Genomic DNA, 27,068 nt, shown 5'->3' with positions numbered 1-27,068 from the left:
TCTAAGGCTACAAGAGTGGGCCAGTTCATAAGGATGAACCCACCCAAGTTTATTGCTACCAAGGTAGAAGAGGATCTATAGGAGTTTATGGACGAGCTAGAGAAGATCTTTAAGGTGATGTATGTAGATGAGGTAGAAGGGGTTGAGTTAGCAGCTTACTAGCTCAAAGATGTAGCGAACCAATAGTATAATGAGTAGGAAGATTCAAAGAGTGATCATGCTGAGCCCACAGTCTGGGTCGAGCTCATGGAAGCCTTCTTTGATCGATTCTTTCCTCTTGAGTTGAGGGAGGCCAAAGCCAAAGAGTTTATGAATCTAAAGTAGGGTAAGATGAGTGTCCAGGAGTACACTCTGAGGTTCAACGAACTAGACCGTTATGCTCCAGAGATGACTAGTAACATGAGAGCCCAAATAAGAAAATTTACATATGGCCTTTCAGATGACTTAGTGCTTGAATGTCAGGGAGAAATATTAAACCAGGACATAGATTTTGCCAGGCTATCAGTCCATATACAGCAAGTTGAGAAAATGAAAAAGAAAATTGTTAAATCTAGAGAGATGGACAGATAGGCAAAGAGAGCCAAAAAAGCAGACCATAGCTACAGTCAGTAGCAGAGTGGAAATTAGGGTAACAAATGGCAGAAGAAGAAAAATTAGGGTAATGCGTAGTCTGCAGCCAGTGCCCCAGTGACCAGAACCCCAGCCAGACAGCGCACTCAGGATTTTTAGTATAGGTAGGGGCTGAGGATGCAGGGTTTACAGTCTCAAGAAAGTGTAGCTCAGACCTCTCGGACATACCAACGTAGTGAGAAATATAGGAGAAATCATCCAGAGAGATGTCAGTTTGGCGCTATGGTGTGTTATTTATGCCATCCAGGCCATATCCAGAGAGAATGTTCGGTAGAAAAGGGTAATTTTGGTAGAGCCAAGTCATAGGCTAATTCTTCTGCACCACCACCATCTCAAAAGAGTGCCACTTCAGCCGCCGAAAATGACTGTAACCAGTTGTACGCCTTGACCAATAGCCAAGAGGGAGAGGCCTCACCGAATACAGGTACTGGTATGTTGCAAATCTTTTCCCATAATGTTTATGTGTTACTTGATCCTGGGTCTACCCTATCTTACGTGACCCTTATGTGGCTGTTGATTTTGGGTTTGAACCCGATGTAATTACCGAACCTTTTTCTGTTTCCACTCTGGTGAGAGAGTCTGTTGTGGCTAGAAGGGTGTATAGAAATTGTGTGGTGACTATTTATGGGCAGGATACTGTGGTAGATCTCATAGACTTAGACATGGTTAATTTTGATGCTATCTTAAGGATGGATTGGCTTTATTTGTGCTATGTCATGCTAAATTGTAGAACCCGAATGGTTATTTTCTCTTCCCAAATGAATCAGAAATAGAATGATAGGGACATTCTTTAGCACCTAGAGGGAAGATCATCTCTTATCTCAGAGCCTGTAAACTCATTTCTAAGGGTGGTTTGTATCATCTTATTCGAGTTAAAGATTTAAATACCGAAAGCCCTTCTCTTCAGTTCATCCCTGTGGTGAATGAGTTCCCATAAGTATTTCCAGATGATCTCCCAGGAATACCACCTGATAGGGAGATAGATTTTGGTGTTAATTTGTTGCCAGATACCCGTCCCATCTCTATTCCTCCATATAGAATGGATCCCGCAGAGTTGAAAGAGCAGCTAGCAGATCTTCTAGATAAAGGTTGTATTCATTTTAGTGTTTCTCCCTGGAGTGTACCTTTACTCTTCATGTGAAAGAAAGATGGTTCACTGGGTATGTGTGAAGATTACCGTCAGCTGAATAAGGTTACTGTTAAAAATAAACATCCTCTTCCTAGAATTGATGATCTTTTTTACCAGCTTCAGGGTGCTAATTGTTTTTCAAAAATACACCTTTGTTTAGGATACCATTAGTTAAAGGTTAGAGATTCAAATATTCCCAAAACAACTTTCATAACCTGATACAGTCATTATGAATTCTTAGTCATGTCCTTTGGGTTGACTAATGCCCCTACAGCTTTTATGGACCCTATGAATAGGTTGTTCCATTAGTTTCTAGATCTGTTTGTTATAGTTTTAATTGATGATATTTCGATTTATTCCAAGAGTGAGGAGGACCGTGCCAATCACCTCCAAATCATCCTTCAGACTCTCAAAGATCATGAGTTGTATGAAAAATTTTCCAAGTGCGAATTCTGGCTTAATGCTATTGCTTTCTTAGGGCATATCCTGTCTAGTGACGGGATTAAGGTTGATCCCCAGAAGATTAAGGCAGTGAAAAAATGGCCTAGACCCACGAATCTAACCGATATTCAAGGCTTCTTAGATTTGGCAGGGTATTACAGAAGATTTGTAGAGAGGTTTTCTTCCATAGTTGCACCACTTACTAAGTTGACTCAGAAAAAGGTGAAGTTCGTGTAGTCTGACTCCTGTGAGAATAGTTTTGAGAAGTTAAAAGATAAGTTGACAACTGCTCCTGTTTTGACTCTTTTGGAAGGTACGAAAAGGTTTGTTGTGTACTATGATGCATCCCGTGTGGGACTTGAGTGTGTACTTATGCAACATGGTAAAGTAGTGGCTTATGCATCTAGGCAGTTAAAAGTACATAAGTGAAATTACCCCACCCATGACTTGGAGTTAGCGACTGTGGTGTTTGTGCTCAAAATCGAGCGGCATTATCTCTATGGGGTACATGTTGATATATTTACTGACCACAAGAGTTTGCAGTATGTTTTCTCGTAGAAAGAATTAAACCTCAGGCAATGGCGTGGGTTGGAACTTTTAAAAAATTATGACATGAGCCTGCACTACCATTCGGGCAAGGCAAATATGGTAGCTGACACCCTCAGTAGGTTATCTACGGGTAGTCTGTCATATGTTGAAAGGAAAAGAGAAAGATGGTGAAGGATATTCACCGACTTGCAAATCTTGGAGTACAACTCTTAGATTTCGAAGATAGGGGAGTGGTTGTTCATGAGGTAGCTAAATCTTCCCTTTGTGCTCAAGTTAAAGAAGCAGGTTGAAGATCCCATCTTGATGCAGATCAAGAAAGATGTGGGTCAATAGAAGGTGCTGTTTTTTGAAATTGGTGCTGATGAAGTTTTGAGATATCAGGGCAGACTATATGTGTCAGATGTAGATGGGTTATGAAAGAAGATCCTTGATAAAGCTCACACTTCGATGTATGTTGTTCACCCAGGCTCTACTAAGATGTATCATGATCTGAAAGCTATGTACAGGTGGAATAATATGAAGCGTGATGTGGCTAATTTTGTTGCCAAGTATTTAAATTGTCAACAAGTAAAAGTAAAGCATAGAAGGCCAGGTGGTACTTCCCAAGAGATAGCCTTGACTTTGTAGAAATAGGAGATGATTAATATGGACTTCATCATGGGACTTTGGAGGTCTCGAAGACAGTATTATTCAATTTAGGTGATTGTTGATCGACTGGCCAAGTCAGCCCACTTTCTTCCCGTCAGAACTAACTATTTGGGAGATGACTATGCCAAGCTGTACATTGAAGAGATAGTATATTTGCATAGAGCACCTATGTCCATCATATCTGACAGAGGTACGGAATTTTCTTCGCAGTTTTGGAGGTCTTTTCAGAGGGGTTTAGGTGCCCAAGTGAACCTAAGTACTGCATTCCACCCTCAGACTGATGGGCAAGTTGAGCGCACCATTCAGACTCTCGAGGATATGTTAAAGGCCTACATAATTGACTTCAAGGGGAGTTGGGTGGATTACTTGCCATTAATAGAGTTTGCATATAATAATAGTTACCATGCCAGTATTAAGATGGCACCTTCTGAGGCATTATATAGAAGAAGATATAGGTTACCAATAGGGTTGAATGAAGTGGGTGAGACTCAGTTGTTTGGGCCTGATTTTGTTCATCAGGCAATGGAGGATGTGAAAATTATTAGAGAATGACTTAAGACAGCCCAGAGTCGATAGAAGTCCTAGACTGATGTTAATTGAAGAGATTTAGAGTTTGAGGTTGGTGATTGGATGTTTCTCAAAATTTCTCCTATGAAGGGAGTCATGCATTTCAGAAAGAGAGGTAAGTTGAGTCCTTGCTATATAGGGTTATACCAGATTTTGAGAAGGAAAGGAGGGTTGCTTATGAGTTAGAGTTGCCTGCAATTTTGGGCTCTATTCATCCGGTATTTCACATATCCATGCTGAAGAAATGTATTGGAGACCATTCCCTAGTATTTCCTGTAGTGGAGATCAAGGTGACAGACTCATTAGCATATGAACAGGAACCTATTGCAATCTCAGATCGCCAAGTTCGAAAGTTGAGGAGCAAAGAGATAGTGTCGGTTATGGTGTTGTAGAGAAATCCAAAAGTTGAGGAAGCAACTTGGGAATCAGAAAATGACATGAGAGATAAATACCTAGACTTGTTTGATCCGGTGGATGATGAAATGGAAGGTACAATCCTTGTCTTATTCTTTTATGGCCTTAGTATACTTTAAATCGTGCTTGTCTATGTTCTGCATCATCATTCAGGGATGAATGATCCCAAGGGGGGATAATATAACACCCCGCAAAAATCATCTATGCGTTAGCTCGTGGTAATATGCTCTTAGAGTTAAATGACTAGAATTGTGTCAAAGAAACTTAGTCTCATTTTTGACTTCCAAAGTGAGTAAAGTTTAAACAATATATAATTTCCCTAATTTCTACTTTTTATCATGTGGGAAATAGAATGAGCTTTCGTAGATATAAGATTCGTCTAAATTCGATGCTCGGGCAAGAAGTTATGGCTAATTTAAGTTTTAGTCGTAAAACACCATCATTTTGGTGCTTGCCGCTTCGCGGAGGGGGCCTATTTAGAAATTGTCAAATTCCAGTAGCATAGCGCGATTGTGACGCATCGCGCTGAAGTTTCAGGTCTTAACCAGTGGGACAACGCAATAGCTCTGCGTCGGAATAACCTTAAGAATCCTATTCGTCAATTGCCACAATTGCGGTGGGACATGAAATTAGGCTCTCAGTTATATTTTTATTCCATCTTATTAAGGGTATATTGGGTATTTTCCACCCCCTTATCAGCCTAATCATAGGATTTAATCCCAAAGACACCAAAATACATTCATAATCATCCAAATTACTCAAGAACACTCTCTAGGGTTTCAAACTAAAAACCCAAATAACTCAAGATTTAACCGTGGGTTTTCAAGATTGATTGAAGATTTGAAATCCCCAAATCGTAGGCTCCAAGAATCATCCATCAAATTTCTAAATTGAGGTACGTGGGGTTTATCCTAAAAATGCATAGGCTTGTTGAAACACTCAACTATGATTTAAAAATTATAAAGCATGAATTTGTAAAAAGGGTTTGAAATCCATGATTTTTATTATGCTTTATGCATGTTATTGATATTGTTGTTTTGTCCTTTAGGCCTTATCCCCTTAAATTGATTTACAAGTATATGTATATGTATAAATTGAAATTTAAGATTTATTAGAGAGCACATATTATGAAATCCCTCTCTTCTGATAAAATTCAAGTTTCTGATCTTATTGTGAATGATTTGAAATGCATGATTTATGGTTTTGAAACTAGTTTTCTCAATATCCTAGTATTTGAGCATGATTTAAAGATGATGAGAGGGAGCTTCTTGATATAATTACATTTTTGTTTTAAATGAGAAAGAGTTGAATGTGATTGAGAAATTTGACATGACCACTTTGTATTATTGAAATGCTTGACAAAAAGAGTGCCTTGTATTTGTTTACATGAGGTTTGAGAAAGAGTTTTTTTGAATTGATTTATTGATATGGTGGCTCCAAACTTATGTTTTGAAAATAGAGATTATTATATGCTATAATGGCTCAGAGAAATGACTTGCAAGTCAATGGTATGACGATATCATAAACATGTATGCCATAACAGAGTATGTTTTCAGAATATGTTTTCAGAGAATGCATGTTTTAAAGAGTTAAAAATGGGCACAAAGAGGGTTAGGTGGTTATCCAAAGAGGGCTTTAGTTCAAGTAAATCTTAGTCTAAAGCCGTGATTTGTCGATCCGGGTATATTATTTTACACTGGCGATGGCCGTGTGGCATAGCAGAGTCAGAGACTCCAACCCTCGTGACATACTTGGGTTGGGGGATTCCCCGCCGAGTCAATGGCGGATTCCATATAGCTCATGGAATTTCAGAGTTGTAGAGTATACTACCTAGTGCAAAAGTAAAATAAAAAGTGTCAAAGAGTTCAGATGATTTTACAGAGTCTTTTGAAAATGCCCATGAGATTTCTTACTATCTGATATGTTTATGAACTGTTTTAAATTGCTCTCATATTTATTGAATATAAACTAGTATTTTGGATCTGTTCTGCATACCAGTACATCTGTATTGACCCCCTACCTCCCAGGTTCGGAGGCTCAGTCCAAGGGTCCGGTTAATCAGTAGAGTATTCTAGAGAGAAGTGATTCGTTCAGTAGTGAGCCTTCTTTATTCCAGAAGTCCTGTTATTTCAGATTATGTTATTCCGTGGTTTTGGTCTACTGGGTGGCCTTGTCCCAGTTTTCAGATAGTTGGTAGATTTTCATGTAGTAGAGATTTCGCAGACTATTCCAGATGTTGTTTAGTTGATTTCGGATTCCACTCCTTATTGTTAGACTAAATCCAGAGTATGACCATGTTATGACCATGTTTCTGTATCAGATTATATTTCCGCATCTTCTTTTATTATGTGAATGTTGTGCATGATTACCAGTTAGAGTAGGACGCCCGGCCTTCATGGTTCGGGATGTCTGTCATGGCCAGGCCCTAGTTCAGGTCGTGACACAAACCCCCCAACACCTCTGGTTGATAACTTGGGTGATTGGTTTTTGGGGAAAAAAAAGTAGTCTAAAACTACTTTTGGAAGTGCAAAGTATATATGTAATTGTGGTTCGATAGAGTAAAAACATCTAATAGACTGCTCTAAGGTATATATATTCCAGAATGAGAACAGCATACACTTTGAACTCTAATTCATCACAAAGTCTACACATCGATAATTTTATATAAGAAAAATGACATTCAAAGAAGAAAAGTTCTGTATTCTTTTCTTTTTCAGGGAGATGTGAGGACTGGAGATGCATTGGACTTGCACATTCAACTGAATAAGAAAAGTACATACAAGAAGTTCATTTTCGATCTGTATTGTTTTAGAAGCAACTCCTTGGAATGACTGTGCCTCCACGTCTGCCCCTTGCATTTCTACAGTATGATACTGCTGGCCTTCTGAAGCGATCATTATGAGTAAGCTTTATGTCTTGCAATCTGATTCCCGTACATGGATTTGAGTAACTGCAGTCAAATTTTATTGCTTGCTGTGTGGATGATGTCCCTTTCACATTCTTGTATGTTACTTGACTCACCTTTACTCCTGAATTCTGCATTCATGCCACAATAAATAGCAACTCTAATTAAGTTCCGACAAAAAACAAAATGACATGACTGGTAATATTAACTAATTATTCTTTATTTGCTTTGTAATTGAATAATTTAGAAAGAAGTAACAATATAATTGTGTGCTAATAATATTTTACATACATTGTGCTTGTGTTCTTACAAATTGATTGTTTCATTGCTTAAAAGTATTTGGAGATGAAACAAGTTAGTTACAATTTGTTGTGAGATGAGTCAATAATATATACCTGCCGGGGGCAATTATTATGAGGACAATAGTTTTGGTCAATGAGTATGGGGTACCCAACATTTCTCATAATAAGGTTAGTGAACATGAGATTTCTAGCATAGCCACCACTTGGTCTTGCCCATGACTTTATTCTAACGCCATTCTGCGTCTTTGTGAAAACCGAATTTGTTACTGTTATGTTCGCAACTCCTGCTTCATTGTTACTACTTCCCAAACTTCCTATGCTGCAAGAGTAAAACAAACAATCAAGATGATATATTTGGAAATAACAAATTTCAGAATTGGACTATCACAAACACATCATATTTATACAGCAATTGTGACTGTTGGATTACTAATAAATTGTAGTATTGAAATTGTAATAATCTCAATATTGATAGATAAATTCATCTCCTCTAGATATCTTCCACTTTAAACTTTTAGATCATGTTATCGAATAAATTCACCTGAGACGGATGTAGGATTAGAACTTTATGAGTTTGAGTTCAAGACTGTACCACAATACATTTGACTTGTCATGTTCTATGTCTAGAATTTGTACTTATTCTGTGAAATTGATGTATCTCCTATTTAACGATAAAATTTCATAGATGAGTTAACATAATACCAGAAGATTCTATGATTAGACTCATATACATAAGTGATAACTCAAATTGGCAAATCTTCTAAAAATTAAGTATACGGATTCTAAAGGACCACCTGACTTGGCCACACTATACTTTGTTACAACTAAAGGGTAAACATTTTAAGATTTGAGAGATTTTAAGTTCTTTTCTGAGTTATATATGATCCTCAAAAAGTGTTTTTTTTTTTGTTGGAGTATCAAGAACCTGTGTTAGCCCAACTATTGGAAGGAGAGAAAGTACAGAAATCCCAAAACCTTATATTTTCTAAAGTAATAATTTTGTTGCATAATTTTACCTGATGCCATGTCCAGGTCCGCATCCAATTTGTTCAATCCACATGTTCATAGAGCCAGGGCCAATGGATATGCAGTCATCTCCAGTCTGGATAATGCTGCCATAAATAGTAATCCCCCTTGAGTTCTGCACATGAATGCCATCAGTGTTTGGGCTTCCACTTGGGGCTGTTATCTTCACCTTTTCAACTCTCACATTGCTGCTGTAACCAATCCCTACATGTACTCGTTGACTGTGGAGCGATGTCAAGCCCTTCAGCAGTACATTATTACACCACATAAATTGTATTGACTGCAATATATAGATTTATATTATACACATCAGAATTAATGATACATTAAAGAGAAAAATAACTAAGAAGTAACAGATTTTTAAAATTGGAACGAAGAGAGGATACGTACCCTAGCTCCTTGTGGACAAGACTTTCCACCCTTTCGACAAGACCAATAACCATGTCCTTTAGCGTTAATAGTTCCTCCATAAACTGAAAGACCACTTACCTTATAAAACATAATCCAGAACTCAGAATTACCAATTGCGTTATAATTCGCTGGAGCAACAAGCGTACCATCTATTCGGAATTCCATTCGTCTCTGGCAAGGACCATATAAATTCAACGTCCTTACCAAATATGTTCCCCTTGGAACATACACATTGGGTTGGCTAGTAGAACGGCAGGCAGCAGACCAAGCGCGAAGAAAAGCCGAGGTTGAGTCTGTCCAGCCATCTCCCCTAGCCCCGAAACTAACCACATTGTAGGCTAAACAAGGACATAATAAACACAATAAGAACAACAAAGAAACACTAGTATGTGTCATGGTTTTGAAATTCGCCATTCTGACTGTCTGTTTAATGGTCGTTATAGTGAAAATATAAAGATTGTCCAGGTGCCTATTTATAGTTATTCATAGGGTGTCCATATGACAATTTATTTTTGTCTACATGACAATAGATAATTTGGTTTTTCCTTAGCTCGGATGCAGATTTCGAAAGTAGCTTAAATTCTAAGCCCACGTCAGGTACATACGGACATGAACCATGGATTCCAGGAGTATGCATGTGCATGTTTTATTAACAAAGTCAAAAACAAGGAATTAAAAAAGGAACAGGAATGATCATGGGATTAAACAAGAATTCTTTCTGATTATAGATCCATGAAGAACGCAAGAAATGCTTCAGTTGAGTACAACAACCTGTAAGTGGCCAGTTTCTACAAATTTAATGGAATAGGCACTGTTAGCAAGATGTGCTAATCACAGGAATATAGAAAGTTATAAATGAATAGATGGTTTAGAAGTTTAAAGTTGAAATATGGGAATATTGTCCTGATCCCAAAGTTATAAATTGTGTAATTAATGATCGTTTAATTAGGATTGCAATATTGTCCTGATCCCAAAGTTATAAATTGTGTAATTAATGGTGTTTATATTTTAGTACTCACTCCGTCCCACTTTATTCGTCTCAAATTGGGATGTCACAGCTATTAAGAAAAATAGTAAATAACATGGCTAGTTTACCATAATATCCCTATTAAATGATGTTTACATTTTAATTTAAAAAAAAAAAGAAATTAATGCAAAGGATAAAATATGAAAAAAAATTATCTTGTCTTGATAAGTTAAAAAGGATAAATAAAATGGGACACTAAATTAAAAAATTTAGGACGGATAAAATAGAACGTTGGGAGTATGAGATTAGGGTGGTTTGGACTTTGGAGGGTATTTGACTTTAGAAACGTCTCTTATAATAATAGGCGGCATATAATGCGCAATGGTTTAAGGAAAGGTGAAATGTGTAATCTACATCATATCCATGTTATGATATGTACGGTAACCATGTGATAAGTTGGTTCGCATTTTGTCTACCATCTTGTTTGTTTCTTGCATCTTTTGAAGTTGTGTCAGCTCGGTTTGAACTCGATTATACTATAACGAATTAGTTCATTTAGACAACATAGGCTTTGATTTGTAGAGGTGCAAATTTGGTGTGATAAATTTACTAGATAATAAATACTTATGTATTTATTTTTATATAATGTATTTTGTAAATATTATTGATTGGAATAATTTTCATTTTTATCTTTTTGACTTAAGATGTTTTATTAATTCATATTCTAGATTAGATACTATCGTAATTAAATTATCTAGTATTTTAGGATCCTCGTTAGTATTATGTAACCTTTTGTATTCTAGGTATAAACTATATAGTTGGGTTTCGATTTCTTTTAATGATTTATTCTTTTCGTAAGATGTATCCATTAATTTATGTAATTGTTAAATTCTTTGTAGTAATATTCATTAACTGTTTTTCTTCGTTCTTGTATTTTTTATTTTCATATATTTTATTAATATATTCAATTTTACTGATATCCATATTTTGGGGGTGATTAAATGGTAGTTGATTAAATGTTTTGCTATAATATTCTTTAATTTTTTCTCTTAGTTTTTGTAAATCTTCTATATTATTTTTAAAATATTCTAAATATTTTATATCTTTTGTTTTAAAGTATTCAATTAAATTTGTTTTTATAAGGTTTTCTGTTAATCTTATTTCTTCTATTTCTTGTTTCCAATATTTTAGATATTCATAGTTTATCATTTTATTCTAAAGTAAATGTATAATAATCTATTCTATTTGTACTATATTTAATATCTTGTTTGAGGTTATTTATGCTACTAACTATTTCTTCTTGTTCTCTTTTTAATGAATTTTTTAAACTATCTAAACTTTTATCTTTGCTTTTTTCTAGATTTTTTAAGGTTTCGTCTATCCATTTTAATTTTTCTATTAGATTTTCCATTATTTCTCTAATTTGTTTTCTATAATTAATTTCTTTATGTAGGTCTTCTTGGTTTGCTCTAATTTTCTTAATATATCCTGACATTTTTAGTCTGTATAATATCCATCTGAATCTAAATAATATTGTTGTTCATAATATATGCGTAAGTTTTCTATACTGTTTAATAATTCTTCCTCTTCATAATCTTGTAATTTTTTCCATATTATTTTGTTTATGTATATAATTTCTATATCTCTAAGTATATATAAAACAAGTATTTTTAATATCATCTGTCATTTAGGCTGGATTAAATGTTTTTTCATAATATTTTTCAGTTGTTTGTCTAAGTAATTCTTAAATATTTTCATTAAGGAATTCTATATATTTTACATCTTTAGTTTTCATGTATTTGTCTAAATTTATTTTTATTTGTTTTTCTACTAATTATATGTTTCTCGTATCTTTTTTCCAAAATTCTAAATATACATAATTTATCATAGTTAGTGTATGGGTTTGGCATGTAAGTATTTATAAAAGTAGTTCGGTAAGTGTGGTATATAATTAATTCTAGTCATAAAATATCTATCAAATATTTTTTCCAATATAATTTTTCTTATATCCACTATTTCTATATCCTTAAGTACATATAAAATAAGTATTTTAAATTTATCTACCATTTCGCCAGATAAATAACTATCCATTTTTCATAAAATTGCTATTTTCAAAATATTCCCTTCAATCATGCACATAACAAAATATGATCACCTTAGATTACTATATACTAGATTATTCTTAAATAACATATTCTTCGATCACTATTAGCATGGTAATCTGGATACTTTTTCCTTAAACATCGCCTCTACTTTGGTTACTCCTCTATCACGGCCTTCTTGCCTCACCGATTTCACCTTTAGGATGACATAGTTCTTAGGGATTTTTCTCCTTTTCTACTTTGCTAATAAACTTCTTAACATGCTATTTTTCGAATAATTCTACTATAAAGCAACTAACATGAACTTATTTTATCATATCATGATTATTAGGAATTTATGAATTTAGCTATTCATAATAGTAAATGAATATATATGTTCTAGTAGTTTTGATAATTCTAAGCTTTGTTCCTCCATAGATTTTTCCATTAAAATATACCTATTTTTTAATAAATAAGCAAAATTTTTGTTGTGGACAAGAGATTTTTTTCTTCAATGTATGAAGGCTTGCCTTCATCTGAGCAAGTGCTCATTTATTTATATTCTTAGAAATGAAAATGCGTATACTGTTTTTCTTTACATCTGTCAGCTACTTTACAAAAATAAGAAAAACGTTTGTACAAAGTCCTAAAGCTAATGTCTAATCTAATAATGGCACTACTTGCCAAAAAAGACTAAGAAAGGTCAAAAAGCCTAAGGCTAGTTACATGTTATTTACGTAAAGCTATCTAGCTATTTTAAATCCTCCATATTTATTTTTCTCCTTGAATTACTTTCTTTGTCTTCTTTCTTTATCCGTATTTATCTTCTTTTTATTGCTCTGTATCTCCATTATTGGTTCATATCTTGCATCTTTCAGCTGTCGCTTTTATCTTCTTCTATTCCAGTTGAACTTCTGGGACAATATTATCTTCTCCATTACATTTTGAACATTGATGATCTAGATATTTATGTCCAATTAACTTGTAATATCTGGTTAATAATTCTTCCGAAATAAATTTTTTTCTAATGGCTCTGGCGATAGGTTTTTTCTTTGGATTGAGTAAAGTCAAGATCCATTGCCTAACGTCTTCCATATCTGCTTCTCGTAGTTCCTTTGAATTTGAGTATACTATTACATTACCTCTTGAATAATAACTCCATATGGGATTTCTGTTGCGATAAGTGTTTACTAACTCTTGAAGAATTATGGATAGTCCGATAATTCTCTTATTTGCATAAAAATTTGGTATCTCAATTCTAGGTATTTCTGGTTGTGGAATAATACCTTCTGGTATAATTATATCTCGGGTCATTCCTATTTTTACAACTTGTATAGGTGATTTAACTTCATCATACAATATCTCTGCTGGTGCCGTGTAAAATTTTATAAAAAATAGGTTACCTTTGGTTATTCTTTTAAAAATGTTAAATGAATCATATATTTCCGATATATTGGATATTTCATTTCCATCTTGGGTATATATTGTACTAAGTAGTCCATATTCGTAACAGGTTTTAACTAGACTTGGTTTGGTTTTGGGTAAAACAATTAGCTTATTGTATCCGGTTAGCTTTTGGGTTATATAATTCGTATGTGCTTCTTGGATGTTTATAGCTCTGGGGTTGGTATTTAAGAAGGTTTGTATTTTGTAAATATTTTTTATGTATGTTCGGGTTGTATAGTTGTAGGTCTTTTTGTCTTGGTTTAAACTATCTCGATATGTGGTAATTTGTGGGGGTATGAACATAGGATCTTTTGGTGTATTTGGAATAAATGGTTTATCAAATAGCCTGTTTAGGTTCATATTTGTGTTTTTCCTAACTCCTTTGCTTGTACCTGCAGAAGTAGATTGATAAATGTTATAGGTTTTATGGAGTGTCCCAACGTCTCCTTCTATCTCTGGAATTTTAATGTCTTCCGATCGACATAGCTCTGCACACTGCTGAGTTAGTTGATTTGTAGCTATACACTTCAGTTTAACTTCATTAGTCTTTAGCTTTTCTATTTCATTACCCATACTGTCCACTTTCATTGAAAGCGTAGTTAGGGTGTTGAATATCTTTTCTAGAGTATCCTCTTCTATTATATCAGTCTGTGTAGCTTTGTCTTGATATGTAATTTGCACTAACATTTTTGTTAGTACTAATTACTTCAATTATAAATGTGAAATTTAATATATTCAAGACTATTCTCCGAATCTCTTTTGTTGTAACTGAATTTTGTATTTTCTTTGTTAGCCACCAATGTACCCGTGTATTATCTGTTCGTACAATAAACTTGTTATATACAATATATGGCTCAAATGCTAATAAACATTTATATAATGAGCATAATTTTTTTCTATTTATTTCCCATTTTATTTCTGTTTCATTAAACGTACCTGAGTAGTATCTACAATGGTGTTCTAATTTTTCTTCTTCATATCTATATTTAAGTACTCATCCATAACTACATTCACTAGCATCTGCTTCTACTATATATATAAATTTTCTATTTTCATCTGGAAATTGTAATTTTGGTAATTCTTTACAAAGTATTTTTATTTTCTGAACTTGTTTTTTATCTTCTTCGTTATAATTATATTCTACATCCTTTTTTATTTTTTTCTGTAAGGGCTTTAGATTTTCTGCTAATTTTGGTATATATTCTCTTACTTGGTTTACTAATCCTAAAAATGATTGTAATTTCTTTTTTGTATCTAATTCTTCTATTGAATTTATTATTTTTTGTACTATATGTTGTGGCATTTTTACTTCACTTTTATCTATTTGTATTCCTAAAAATTCTATCTGATTTTTTATAATTTCAACTTTATTTTCACTTAAACTTATTCCCGATTTTTCTATTATATCCATAAATTGTTCTAATAATTTTAAATGTTCTTCTTTGGTCTTTGTATACAATAGTATATCATCTATATATACTAGACAATTAGGCAATAGTTTAAAATAACTATCCATAAAATGTTGATATCTACCTGGTGCATTTTTATATCCAAATGGTAGTACATTCCATTCATAAAATCCTTGTGGTACCGTAAATGCGGTTAATTCCTTAGATTCTTCTTCTAACTTTAAATGGTAAAATCCTGATTTACAATCAAATTTACTAAAGTAATTATATCCTTGTATTTGTCTTATTTTTAGTATCTTATTTGGTATTGGGTAATTATATGTCATAGTTTTTGCATTTAAATTTCTATAATCAATAACCATTCTACTTTTTCCACTTTTTTGTTCACTATGTTTATTTACTATAAATGCTGGGCTATTATGTTTACTATTACTTTTTTGTATGTATTGTTTTTCTAATAATTCTTCTATGTGCATTTTAAATTCTTTTAAATCGTCAAAATTATATGTTAATGGTTTTTGAGTTATTATGCTATTTTTATATATTAATTCAATTTTTATAGTGGTTTTATGTTTTTCCTATCCTTTTAATGGATCTTCACTATATAATTGTTCTAATTTTTCTTAATTATTTCTATCTTACTTATTGAAAATATAGTTATTTCCTTTTTATTTATTGAAAATACGACCAATTCTATTGTATCTTCAGTATTTTTTATATTTTCTAATTTTTGTGTAATTTTTTCACTTCCTTCTATCCAATCAGTTTTCTTTCTTATTTTATTAGTAACTTTTTTTGCTCTTACTTTCTGTTTACATGGGGTTGTAAACCACCAATCCGTTCTAGTTATTATATGTGGGTATAATTTATCTAAAAATGGCATTCCTAAAAGTATATCTTTTGATGTTAGCTCATAATTATAGATTTCTTCTATTGTTAATATTTTATCCCATACTTGTGTTTTTACATTCTTAGCTTTATAAGTAATTAAGCTTCCTTCGTTATTAAATTCTTTAACTATTATTAGTGTCTTTAATTTATCCCATTTACTTTTTGGTAAACAATTATATCTACATAAATTAGCTTCTGCTCCTGTATCTATCATAGGCGTATCGTATCTACTGTAATACCCTTCTACTACTATCTTCATTAACACATATATTTTCATATCACGTTAAAGCTCTTCTTAAGAATAATTTCTCTCTATTATATGTTATAGTTAATTGTGTATGCTCTATATTATATGGTTTTACTTGTTCTAGCCATTTTATTCCTAATATTATGTCTGCTTTTTGCATTTCTTCCTTTATTTCAAATTCTATTTTTATTTTTCTAACTCCTATTGTTATTTATTTTTCTACTATATTTTTAGTGTTTATTAAGCTTCTTAGTAGATTTGGGCATATATTATTGTCAGATTTTATTTCCTTATTTTTTATTAGATATCTTGCTATATAATTTTCTTCTTGTCTTATATTTAAGAGTATTAAATATTCTTTTTCATTTATTGTTCTTGTTATGTAATATTGGTTTAAATTAGTTGTTGAACTTGTTTCATAACTTGTTCTTTTTGATGAACTTAATGATTCTGGTTTTTCATAAGCTATTCTTTTTGTTGTGCTTATTCTATCATTTATTATTTCTAAATTTTCTTCTATATCTATGTCTCTATAACTATAATCATTATTATCAATTGTTTTACTAATTGTACGAAAGGACTTTCTATTTGTATTTTGTTAATTTTATTTTTTCCCGTTATTTTATGTTTTGTTGTTAATACATATAGATTTTTACATCTTGCTGTAAATATTTTACTTCCTGGGGTTAGTTCTATTTCTGATATTTTCCAATCTAATACTAATGATTTATCTATATTTTTATCTGTTATTGCTACTGAATCATTTTCACTTATTATAAATTTAAATTTTTGGTATATTAAATTTCCTTTTATGACAGTTATTATACTTTTTTCTATAGGTTTTATAATTCCGTCATCTGCTAGGTATAATTCTATTAGTGTATCTATTCCTTCTCTGAAACATGCTTTTATTAACATCTTTGTACCTCCTAGGTGTACGTATTTTATTGGGTCTCTAATTTGTACATCGATTATTTCTTTATTAATTATCTTTTTTGTTACTAGTGGTATACTAGCTTTACCTTTTGCATATCTACAATCTATTACATGTTCTTTTTGGATTACTACGTAGTATTCTTCTATTCTTTTACTAAATATGTTTTTTATTATTGGTATTTTAAATATTTTTTCTACACTTAAATCTAATTATTTTCCTTTTATTTCATCAAATATATGACTATCAAATATTATTTTTTGATTTGTTCCTTCTTCACTTAAATATTCTTCCTTTGTTATTATTTTTATATCTTCTTTAGTCATTTAATTCATCTAATTCACTATCTATTTCATTATCTATTTCATTCTCTGAAATTTCATATTTACTGTCTTCACTTTCTAATTCGTAATCTATATAATCTATCTGCATATATTCTGTATTTTTTATTTTTATTTCTGATATTTGTTTATTTTTTGGGTTTTTAGGTAATTTACAATCTCTAGCTAAATGTCCTTCATTTTTCGCAATTATAACAAGTACATTCTTTTATAGATTTCTTTTTCCTATATGATCTTTTATGTTTATAATTTTTTACATAATATCTTTTTCTTGATTTCTTTTATTTATATTTTGATTTTTTATATTTCTTATATTTCTTATGTCTTTTTCTTTTCTTAAAATATCTTTCTTTGCATCCAAATTGAGGTGCTATTTTATCTTTGCAACATGCTAAATTTCTTATTAAGTTTTTTTTCATTCTTATTTCTTCTCTATATTTTTCACATAGGTTTCTATACCATTGTTGTAAAAATTTTATTCTTGCTCCTAAAGTATCTACTATTTTTGCTTCATCCCAACTTTTTATTATTTTTGAACTAAATGGTTCAGGTAATTTATTAAAATATAATTTTCTTATTTCTTTACTTTCTTCTGTATTATATGTTCTTTTATAATAATATTCTTTAAATGCGCAAGTATACTCATCTATGTAACACATATTACATATTGCTAATTTTAACATTAAATTCCTATTTGTATCTCTCTTCATTTTTTTCTTCTTCTGTTGTTGTCATGCTGCTAAAATCGTCTTTTATAGCTATTTCATATTTTTTAAATAATTCTATAGGTGTTAATTTAGTTGTAGTTGTTGATGATGTTCCTTCTGTTGGTTTATCAGTTCTTAATACCTTCTTGCTATTTTCAGTTAAATTTGAAAACCATAATTTCACTGTTCCTATTAGTGTTCTTTCTATATATTCTGGTGCATCTGTTACGTTTATATTATTATCTAATAATTGTTTGGTCATATATCCTATCCATAATTGTATTGTTTTTTCTGTATCTATTACACAATCTAAGTCTAAAAAGTTATAATTTTTATTAACTATTTGTTTTGGTGTCCATTTATCATATTCATCTTTTAGATTATATCTTTTAAACTTATTCTTATAATATATAGGTTTTCTTATTTCTGATGTTCTAGGTATTATATTTTCATCTTCTTTTTTATCAAGAGTATTTATTTCTGTGTTTCTATTTTCTAAGTTTTCTTCATTAATTACTTCTTGTTTTTCATTGATATCTAAATTTTTTGTATTTGTTAAAATTTCTGTATATGTTTCATTATCTTCCGAATCATAATTATCTGTTTCTTTAACATCTATTGTATTTATTTCTACTTCCCTGGTTTCTATTTCTTTATTGCTTATTTCTAATTTTTCTTTAAATTGATTTATCTCATTTAATAATTTTTGTTCTTTATCTTTTTCTTTTTTTTCTTTCTGTCTCTTTTCATACAAATCTTTTAGCATTTGTAGTTCTCTTTCTAATTCAGCAATCCTACTATTTTTAATTTTTTTTATTTTTCGTATTTCTTCTGTAGTTTGTTGTTTTGTTTTTTCTATTTCCTTTTTTCTTTCTATTTCTTCATTTTTTTTTTCTATTCTTACCATAGCTGTCAATTTATCTTCTAATTTTAATTCTTATTTTTATAACATTAAATATAAATGTTCACCTATTTTCTTATATCTTCTTCCTAGATTAGAAAATACTATTTTTATTTTTAATCCTTCATGGTTTTCATATATTTTTTCATCTATTATAAATTCTTTTTTGTTTATTTTTTATTTAATTGCTAATAGATCTTGTTGGTATGTATATTCTAGACTATCTATTGTCGATTCAAAATTTGATATTTCTTCTTTTTATGCATTTATTGAGTTTTTACTAACTCCAGCAATTATGTTATATTGTAGTCTTTCTATCCTTATTTTTAATTCTTTATGTTTTTTAGATATTATTTGCTTTAATTCTTTATATCTTGGTAATTTTTGTACTTTATTCATCTAAATAATAATTTGGGGAATATCTAAATTTAGTTTTATCAAATAAGTCAGTCATAATTAATAATTTAATAAAATAAATCCAAATATATACTACTTCCGTAACTTTAAACAGCATAGACTCTGATACCATTTGTAGGGGGGTGCAGATTAGGCGCGGTATATATGTGCTTACATTAAAATATATGCTTATGTTTACGTTATTATATTAAAGTGTGAAACATCTTTGAAAAGTAATTTGAAATTTTTACATTTCACCAAAAATCTCCACAATATACAAAATCATTTATTTTTTACTAATCAAATGTTACACGTGTGAGGCACGTGCGATTACACTAGTATATATATATGTATATATATATATAAAATTAAAATTTGAACCTGAGATTAAATAATTTTCTTCACATTTCATTAAGCACTAGGTCATACTCTTGACCTTAAATGCTAAATTTTTGACCTAATAGTTCACTCGTCATGAGGCAAAAGTCTCGTTTGTACCCCTAATCCCATCGGAGGTCCTACTTGGGAGCAATTTTAAACAACAGTTGCAAGTTGAATGATACATTTGAACTTTTTTTTCGAGAAATTTTATAACTAGAATCCACCCTAGATCAAGATCTTTGTTGCATATTGGGGATCATTCAAAATAGCTACATTTTACTGAAAAACTCACCTTTCATAGTCATATTTTATATAATTATCATTTATAACCGATGTATTCAATTTACTCCCGCTGTATTCGATTTTATCAATAGTCTATATTCACATAAAATATAAGTACAGTACCATTTAGTTTGTGTATTCGATTCACAGCCGTTGTATTCATTTTTACTTAATGGTCTGTATTTATAAAAATATAAATACACTACATATTTAGTCTTGCCAAAAATACTATTTTTTTTCTTTTTATTTTTTTTATATTTCTTCTTTTTCGTGTTTTTCTCGTTTTTTCTTCTTCTTTTTTCAAATTTTTCCTATTTTTATTTTTTTCGTTTTTTTGTTTCTCTCTTCTATCTCTCTTTCTTTTTATTTTTTATTTTTTTTATACATATTTTCTTTATCATTTTTTTGTTCTATTTTATATTTTTTGTATTTTTAAAAAATATAACTACTCGAGCACAAGTCATTGATGATAACGTCAATACCATAATTGTTTATCTATTTGTAGTCACACCGTCATTTATATTTTTGTATTCATTGATACAACTATATTTGTGTTTATATTTTAAAGTTCGTGCTTGTATTTGTATTTTATAGTTTGCGTTTATATTTATATTTTATAGTTCGCACTTGTATTTTTAGTTCGCACCATCATTTATATTTTATATAATTCACACTTGTATTTTAAAGAACTATTTTGTATTTGTATTTTATAATTGACTGTGTATTATATTGGATTATATTTGCATTATGATTTTATTATATTTGCATATTTAGATTATATTTGTATTTGTATTCTATTTTTGTCGATGTCTTTTTATTTTTAAAGAATTATTTTGTATTTGTATTTGTATTTGTAAGTTGATTGCATGTTTTATTTAGCCGTGATTATGTATAGTTTATCATTTATATTTGTATACAAACAAGTAAATGCATTAATTGTATTTTCTTGATTCTAAAATATATAAATATGCAATGTATCATTTGATACAAATGTACCATTTTATATTTGTATATCAAAATTCTTATTCGTATTTGTAAATAAATAAATATCACTTGATACAAATACAATTACAAACAAATGAAGTTAATGATTTTAAAAATACAAATACATATTTTATTTTGATAAAAATTTGAATTGTATTTATAATAAATATAACTCATATAAATAAATACAAATAAATATTCGTAAAAAAAAAATCAATCGTCCTTTTCAATAATTAAAAAATACAAATGATATTTCACACTTGTATCTATATGTTATAGTTTACATTTGTATTTGTATTTTATAGTTCTCACTTGTATTTGTATGTTATAATTCACCTCTGTATTTATATTTTATAGTCCACACTTGTATTTATATTTTCTAGTTCACACAAATAAAAAGAAGAAAAAAATGAAAAAAAAGGAGAAAAAATGTGAGAAAAATATATATATATAAAAAAGGAGAGTAATAGAAAATAGAGAGAAGAAAAAAAGGATAAAAAATAAAAAAGAAAAGAAGAAAAAGAAAAAAAATGACAATGAAAAATAAAATAATGAAAAAAATAAAGAAGAAAGAGAAAACAAAAAAGAAAAATAAAAAATGAAGAAAAAAACTAAAAATAAAAAGTAATAGAAAATAGAGAAAAAAAAAACAAAAAAAGGAGAAAAATAAGAAGAGGAAAAAAAGAAAAAGAAAAAATACAAAAGAAAAAAAAAAGAAAACAAAAAAATTTAAAAAAGAAAAGAAAGAGAAAACAAAAAAAGGAAAAGAAAAAAAAAGGAAAGACAAAATGAAAAAAAGACAACGAAAAAGAAAAAATTGAAAAAAAAAGGAAGAAGAAAGAGAAAACAAAAAAAAGGAAAAGAAAAAATAAAGAAAAAACTGAAAAAAAAAGAGTATTAGAAAATAGAGAAAAACAAAAAAAGGAGAAAAAAAAGAAAACGAAAAAATTGAAAAAAAGAAAAGAAAGAGAAAATGAAAATAAAGGAAAAGAAAAAGAAGAAGGAAAAAACTGAAAAAGTAAAAAAAAAAAGAAAGTGATAAAAAGTAGAGAAAAAAAATACATGAGAGAGACTATGAATTGTAATTATGAAAAATTAATAGGCAAGAGAAGCTTATGAATTGTAATTAATTGAAACTAGGCTAAATAAGGTAATTAGGAGTCAATATTGGCTAAGTTATGTAATTATCCCTATTTTAAATTATCACTTTTAACTTTGTATGAATATGAACAGACATGTAATGACCTGTCCCGTCGTTATTAACTTTTCGCGACTAAAAATACTCGAATCCAAATTCTATATCAAGTCAAGGTTGAGTCGAGGGGTGGTGCACGATGAAAAATTTTGGGAACAAAAAAAAAAGGGGGCAGGCTTATGGCCTAAGGGTCGCTATAGTGATCACTTGGGCGCTACAACAGGACTGACGTAGCGAGTCCTAGGCCACTGTAGCGGTGCCTAGGTAGTAGCTCTGGCGGGGTTTAAACCTTTTTTTTTTTTTTTTTTCAGTTTTTGCTCTAACATAGTTTACTCCTCCTAAAATTCCTTATGGCTAATTCTAAGCCAAAAACTACTAGAACGGAGAGGCAAGGCTCTCAAGTGCTCGATTCCCATCTCTTCCTTATGATTCCTTCATCAAATTCTTACCCCGAGATCAAAGAACACTGCTTGACAAGCTTGACATATAGCAGCTCGGCGTCGAGGTAGGTTAAGGTTTAAGAATAGTAGATTATGGTAAGGTAAAATATAAGGATATAGTTTTTATGGGAGAGTGCATGTTTATGCCTAGGGTCAAGGAGTTTGGATGGATAATAATATGAAAATTGCACACAAAAAAATGCTTAATTTGCTAATGTCTTATATGTGAGTTTCATTGAAGGGTTCATGTAATTATTTAATAAGCTTGATGAATTGCTATGTGAATTAGGTTAGTTGAGTGATGATAGGGTAAGGACGTGATTGCATAGTTATGAGAATTGCCTAATTACCTAGATGAGGGGTGAGATTGATACATATGTGTCAGAATCATGTGATTTTCACTACACCAGTACTTATTAAGGTTTGGTCATAATAAAGGAATGTGGTGTCATGACTCAAAATGTCTAAGGGGTCATTTTATAAAAGTGTTAGAAGGAAGTGAGGACAGAGTAAGTAGGTAAAGATAAGCTTGTAAGGTCTTATAATAATGAATGCGCGATAAATTGGTCAATAAAGTGACAATGATGAACCTCATGGTATTATTATACGTGAGAATCGTTATATTATGATAAGTCATACTTAACTTGGTATGCATTAAACAGGATTTGGTGATTAATGGACTTAGGTATGTTTATTGTTGTTGTAAACTTAATTTAGACTTTATGCTTATTCGTAAGTTGAGTATTTGTGAATAGACTTTCAGGCATACTTGTGATGGGTAAGCTTGGTTGACATTATTGTATACATGAGATATATGGTATGAAATTGCCTAAGTCTTATTGACCATAGTTTTTGTACTTGAGTTGTTGGTGTACTGTGATATATCTCGATGTGATATTGATTGCATTTCATGTTGTTATGATATTGAGATGATTGAATGCAATATCGGTATGAATTACTTTTTTTTATGTTCGAAGGGTCGGGTACCACGTCGGTATGGTACATGAACGGAGTTGGTCTGTTGAAGGTCATGACTATTCGGCAAGCATTAGTTCCCTTAGTATGTATGTATGAATTTTATTTTGTAATTTATACGCATTCTTTTACATATGTTGGACTATTTACTTACTCATATAATATACAAAATGTGTTGTAGTGATCAAGGTAGCAATAAGACTATTCTTGTAAGATGATTAACTGTATTGATGATTAAGTGTTGATTTTACACTCATACATATAGATGGGTATGGGTTCCCTTATATATCAATAATATACTTGTGGGTTGGATCTATTGGGATATTAGTTGGTCTTACATGGTACACCTGTCATGAAATAAAAATTCTAAGATCATGATGGCACCTACCTCCATCCTGCATTGTTAGATAAACCCAACTCAAGAGTGAATAAAAAAATATAAGAGAGAAATAATCAAATAAAAAGTCAATACTTTAGAATAAAGTAAAATCAACAACAATATCGACTCAATATCTAAAAATACATCTCAAAAGTTTCAAGAATTAGGATCATTTAATACACAGGTCTCCAAACAGAAATCAAAATGCTATAACATAAAGTATCTGTCTATGAAATAAAATAAAGACATAAGTAGGTAGATGGAGCCAAAACAAGCTCTGAAGAGGAGCTCACCATGGCTTCAATAACTCTAAATATGCATGGCCATTGTCTGTGGATAATACTTGTTTCACAATCTGCACCAAAAGGGGATAGAAAATAGGAATGAGTATAATCCACTTGTACTCAATAGGCATTGTTGATACTTACTTTTGGCCCGATATTTTTAATTGTCCTACTTATTTGTTAAAGCATAAAATTAGTTTTTACATGTTTAGTACAATTTTAACGCATGTTATTGATAATTACTCTATTTTTGAAAATTTTAGGATATTTATCAAACTATTACTATTTTAATTTAATAATTGACCATCACTGATTTTTTACACAGTCATTCTATAAATGAATGTTGTTTGAGTTTTGTTAAATCTTCAATTATTTAACTCAAATCATATTCTTATTTTCACTAAAGATATTTGTTAATTTATTTTTATCTCAATCCATTAATTCATATAAGACGAAGAAGATAATTTTGCACAGCTAAGTTTAATATCTATAGCTTCAGATAAGATCAAATAGTTATTGTTTTGGATAACTCATGATTTTGAATAGCATATTATTTTTCAGAATTAAGGTTATTAGAGCATGGTTTTGCACTTAAGTGATTTTATTTTCTCGATAAGACTAATCCGGTCTCTTCACTATTACGGGTGGTGGAAATATCTAAATTTGGTAAAAAAAAATCACTCAAATGATTTTCTTTTTTCAATATTTTTTCCGGTGACTCACCACCACCACACAACCACTGTTCTAATCAACTTCACCATCAAGCAGCCTACAAACTACCAAACCAACCACTTTTCCAATGAAGAAAACACCATACAATATCACTCTCTCCATCTTCATTTCTTTTTCTCTCCATTCCTCCATTACCGATGAAACCCCATCACTTTAATACCTCTGTCCAACTCAAACAAAAACACCACCTCACTTGGTTTATTCACATCACTATTCCACCAATCACAGTGTTGTTTAACAAATAAACTACCTGCAACAACATAACTCTAATAATGCTAAACTACCCCCACTGACCCTTTCACCCATTTACTGAGGGGGACTCTCACCATTACTGTCTTCTAGCCACCACCACAGCACTAGATAACAACCTATAGAGAACAATCATTAATGATGACAATAGAACAACAAAAACACAGAGCAAAATCGATAACAACAAACCCCGATCAGATTTAGCCGACGATGCCACTCTGACTAGATAAGATGAGCCTTGCATTATCTCCTCCGATGAAATGCCAATGGAAACATTGATTTTTACCTTTATTTCTTAGTGCATCTATACTTTTCTCAGTACTATTAGTAGTATTTTAATATCATATCTTGTTCTATCATTATATTTTGATTGATTATTAATTTTCATTGACTTAGCATTCAAAATTGAAAATTGAGGAAGAGTAACATACCTGGAATACCACGATTTATGAAGAGAAATTAACCCTTAAGCCCTTAGATAACCAACTTCTTGACAACACTAAGTATCTTGAACTTGGAGAGTTTAGAGTGTTTTTTATTATGTTATGAATAAGAAATTAGCCCCTTGAGTGTTTTATGGTCATGGGGTCTAAGTAAGAGAAAAAGGGAATTAACCAGAAAACCCTTAATGAAAAGACTAAAAATTGGTTGCCTAGTCGCTACGAGTGACCTAACGACTCAAATGTTCACCTTACAACTCGTAAGGTCCCACTCATTTTCTAGAGAGTGTCCATGATCACCAACTAACTTGGATATGAGTTGTACCATATGACTCATACTCAGTCATAACGACTCTCATGGTACGGTCATTGTCAAAGTAGAAACAATTGGGCATCACACTGGTTAGCCTACAGAAGACACCATATGACTCATTTTGAGTCCTTACAACTCATATCCCCTAGTTGTTATCATAGTAGAAACTCCAGTCCAACACACTGGCCAGGCTATGAGAGTTCTTAAGACCCTTCAAAGCTCCCAACCACTCATATGGAGAGTCTTATTTTGAGCAGTGAGGATAAAATTTTAAAAATCTTATATTGACCAAAATTTGTGGTATTATACAGTCCTTCTCGTGCGTAAAAAAGATAGTTCTCTTAAAATGTGCATCAACTACCATCAGTTGAACAAAGCCATAATTAAGAACAAATATCCCATCCCCAGGATTAATGACTTGTTCGACCAAATTCAGGGTGCAAATTATTTTTCTAAGATAGACATCAGATCCTACTATTATCAACTTAGAGTTAGAGAGTGTGACATTCCAAAGACAACCTTTAAAACTCGATATGTTCACTTCAAATTTGTTGTTATATCTTTTAGACTAAGAAATGATTATGAACTTGATAAACATGGTGTTCATCAGTACTTGGACATATTAATCATGGTCTTCATAGACGACATTCTCGTCTATTCTCATAGTGAGGGTGGGCACACAAACCATTTAAGGATTATTTTATAGACGCATCACCAGTTATTTGCTAAGTTCAGTAAGTGTGAATTCTAGTTGAAATTAGTAGCTTTCTTTGGTCATATTATTTCCGGCGATGGCATTTAAGTTGATCCCCAAAAGACCAAGGCAGTAAGAAACTTGACTTAACCCATCTCTCTATCAAATATCAGGAGCTTCCTGGTTCTAGCTGGTTACTACAAATGATTTGTTGAGGTACTATTACTTCCCCCATGTCCATACTGACTCAGAAGAAGGTCAAATTTCAATGATTTGATTCTTTTGAAAGGAGTTTTCAGGACTTAAAGACTTGACTCACTTTTGCTCCAGCTTTGACTCTACCAGAGGGTTCAGATGATTTCATAGTGTATTATGATG

The 27,068-nt window shown here is 31.1% G+C and overlaps 1 protein-coding gene across 1 annotated transcript; it reads right to left on the bottom strand.

Annotated features, from left to right (window-relative positions):
* Positions 1-6,936: 6,936 nt before the first annotated feature.
* On the bottom strand, positions 6,937-9,533 carry LOC107869772 (polygalacturonase). Its single transcript, XM_016716213.2, has 4 exons — positions 9,002-9,533; positions 8,602-8,891; positions 7,679-7,904; positions 6,937-7,414 (listed from the first exon to the last, which is right to left on the bottom strand). Exons 1-4 carry the CDS (start codon positions 9,434-9,436, stop codon positions 7,187-7,189), a joined length of 1,179 nt encoding a protein of 392 aa, XP_016571699.1. The 5' UTR covers positions 9,437-9,533; the 3' UTR covers positions 6,937-7,186.
* Positions 9,534-27,068: the final 17,535 nt, after the last annotated feature.

The sequence above is a fragment of the Capsicum annuum genome, chromosome 4 (genome assembly GCF_002878395.1).
Source record: "Capsicum annuum cultivar UCD-10X-F1 chromosome 4, UCD10Xv1.1, whole genome shotgun sequence".
Taxonomy (NCBI): Eukaryota; Viridiplantae; Streptophyta; class Magnoliopsida; order Solanales; family Solanaceae; genus Capsicum; species Capsicum annuum.
The sequence above is the reverse complement of the archived record's forward strand: the minus strand, read 5'-3'. Positions and strand labels throughout refer to the sequence as shown.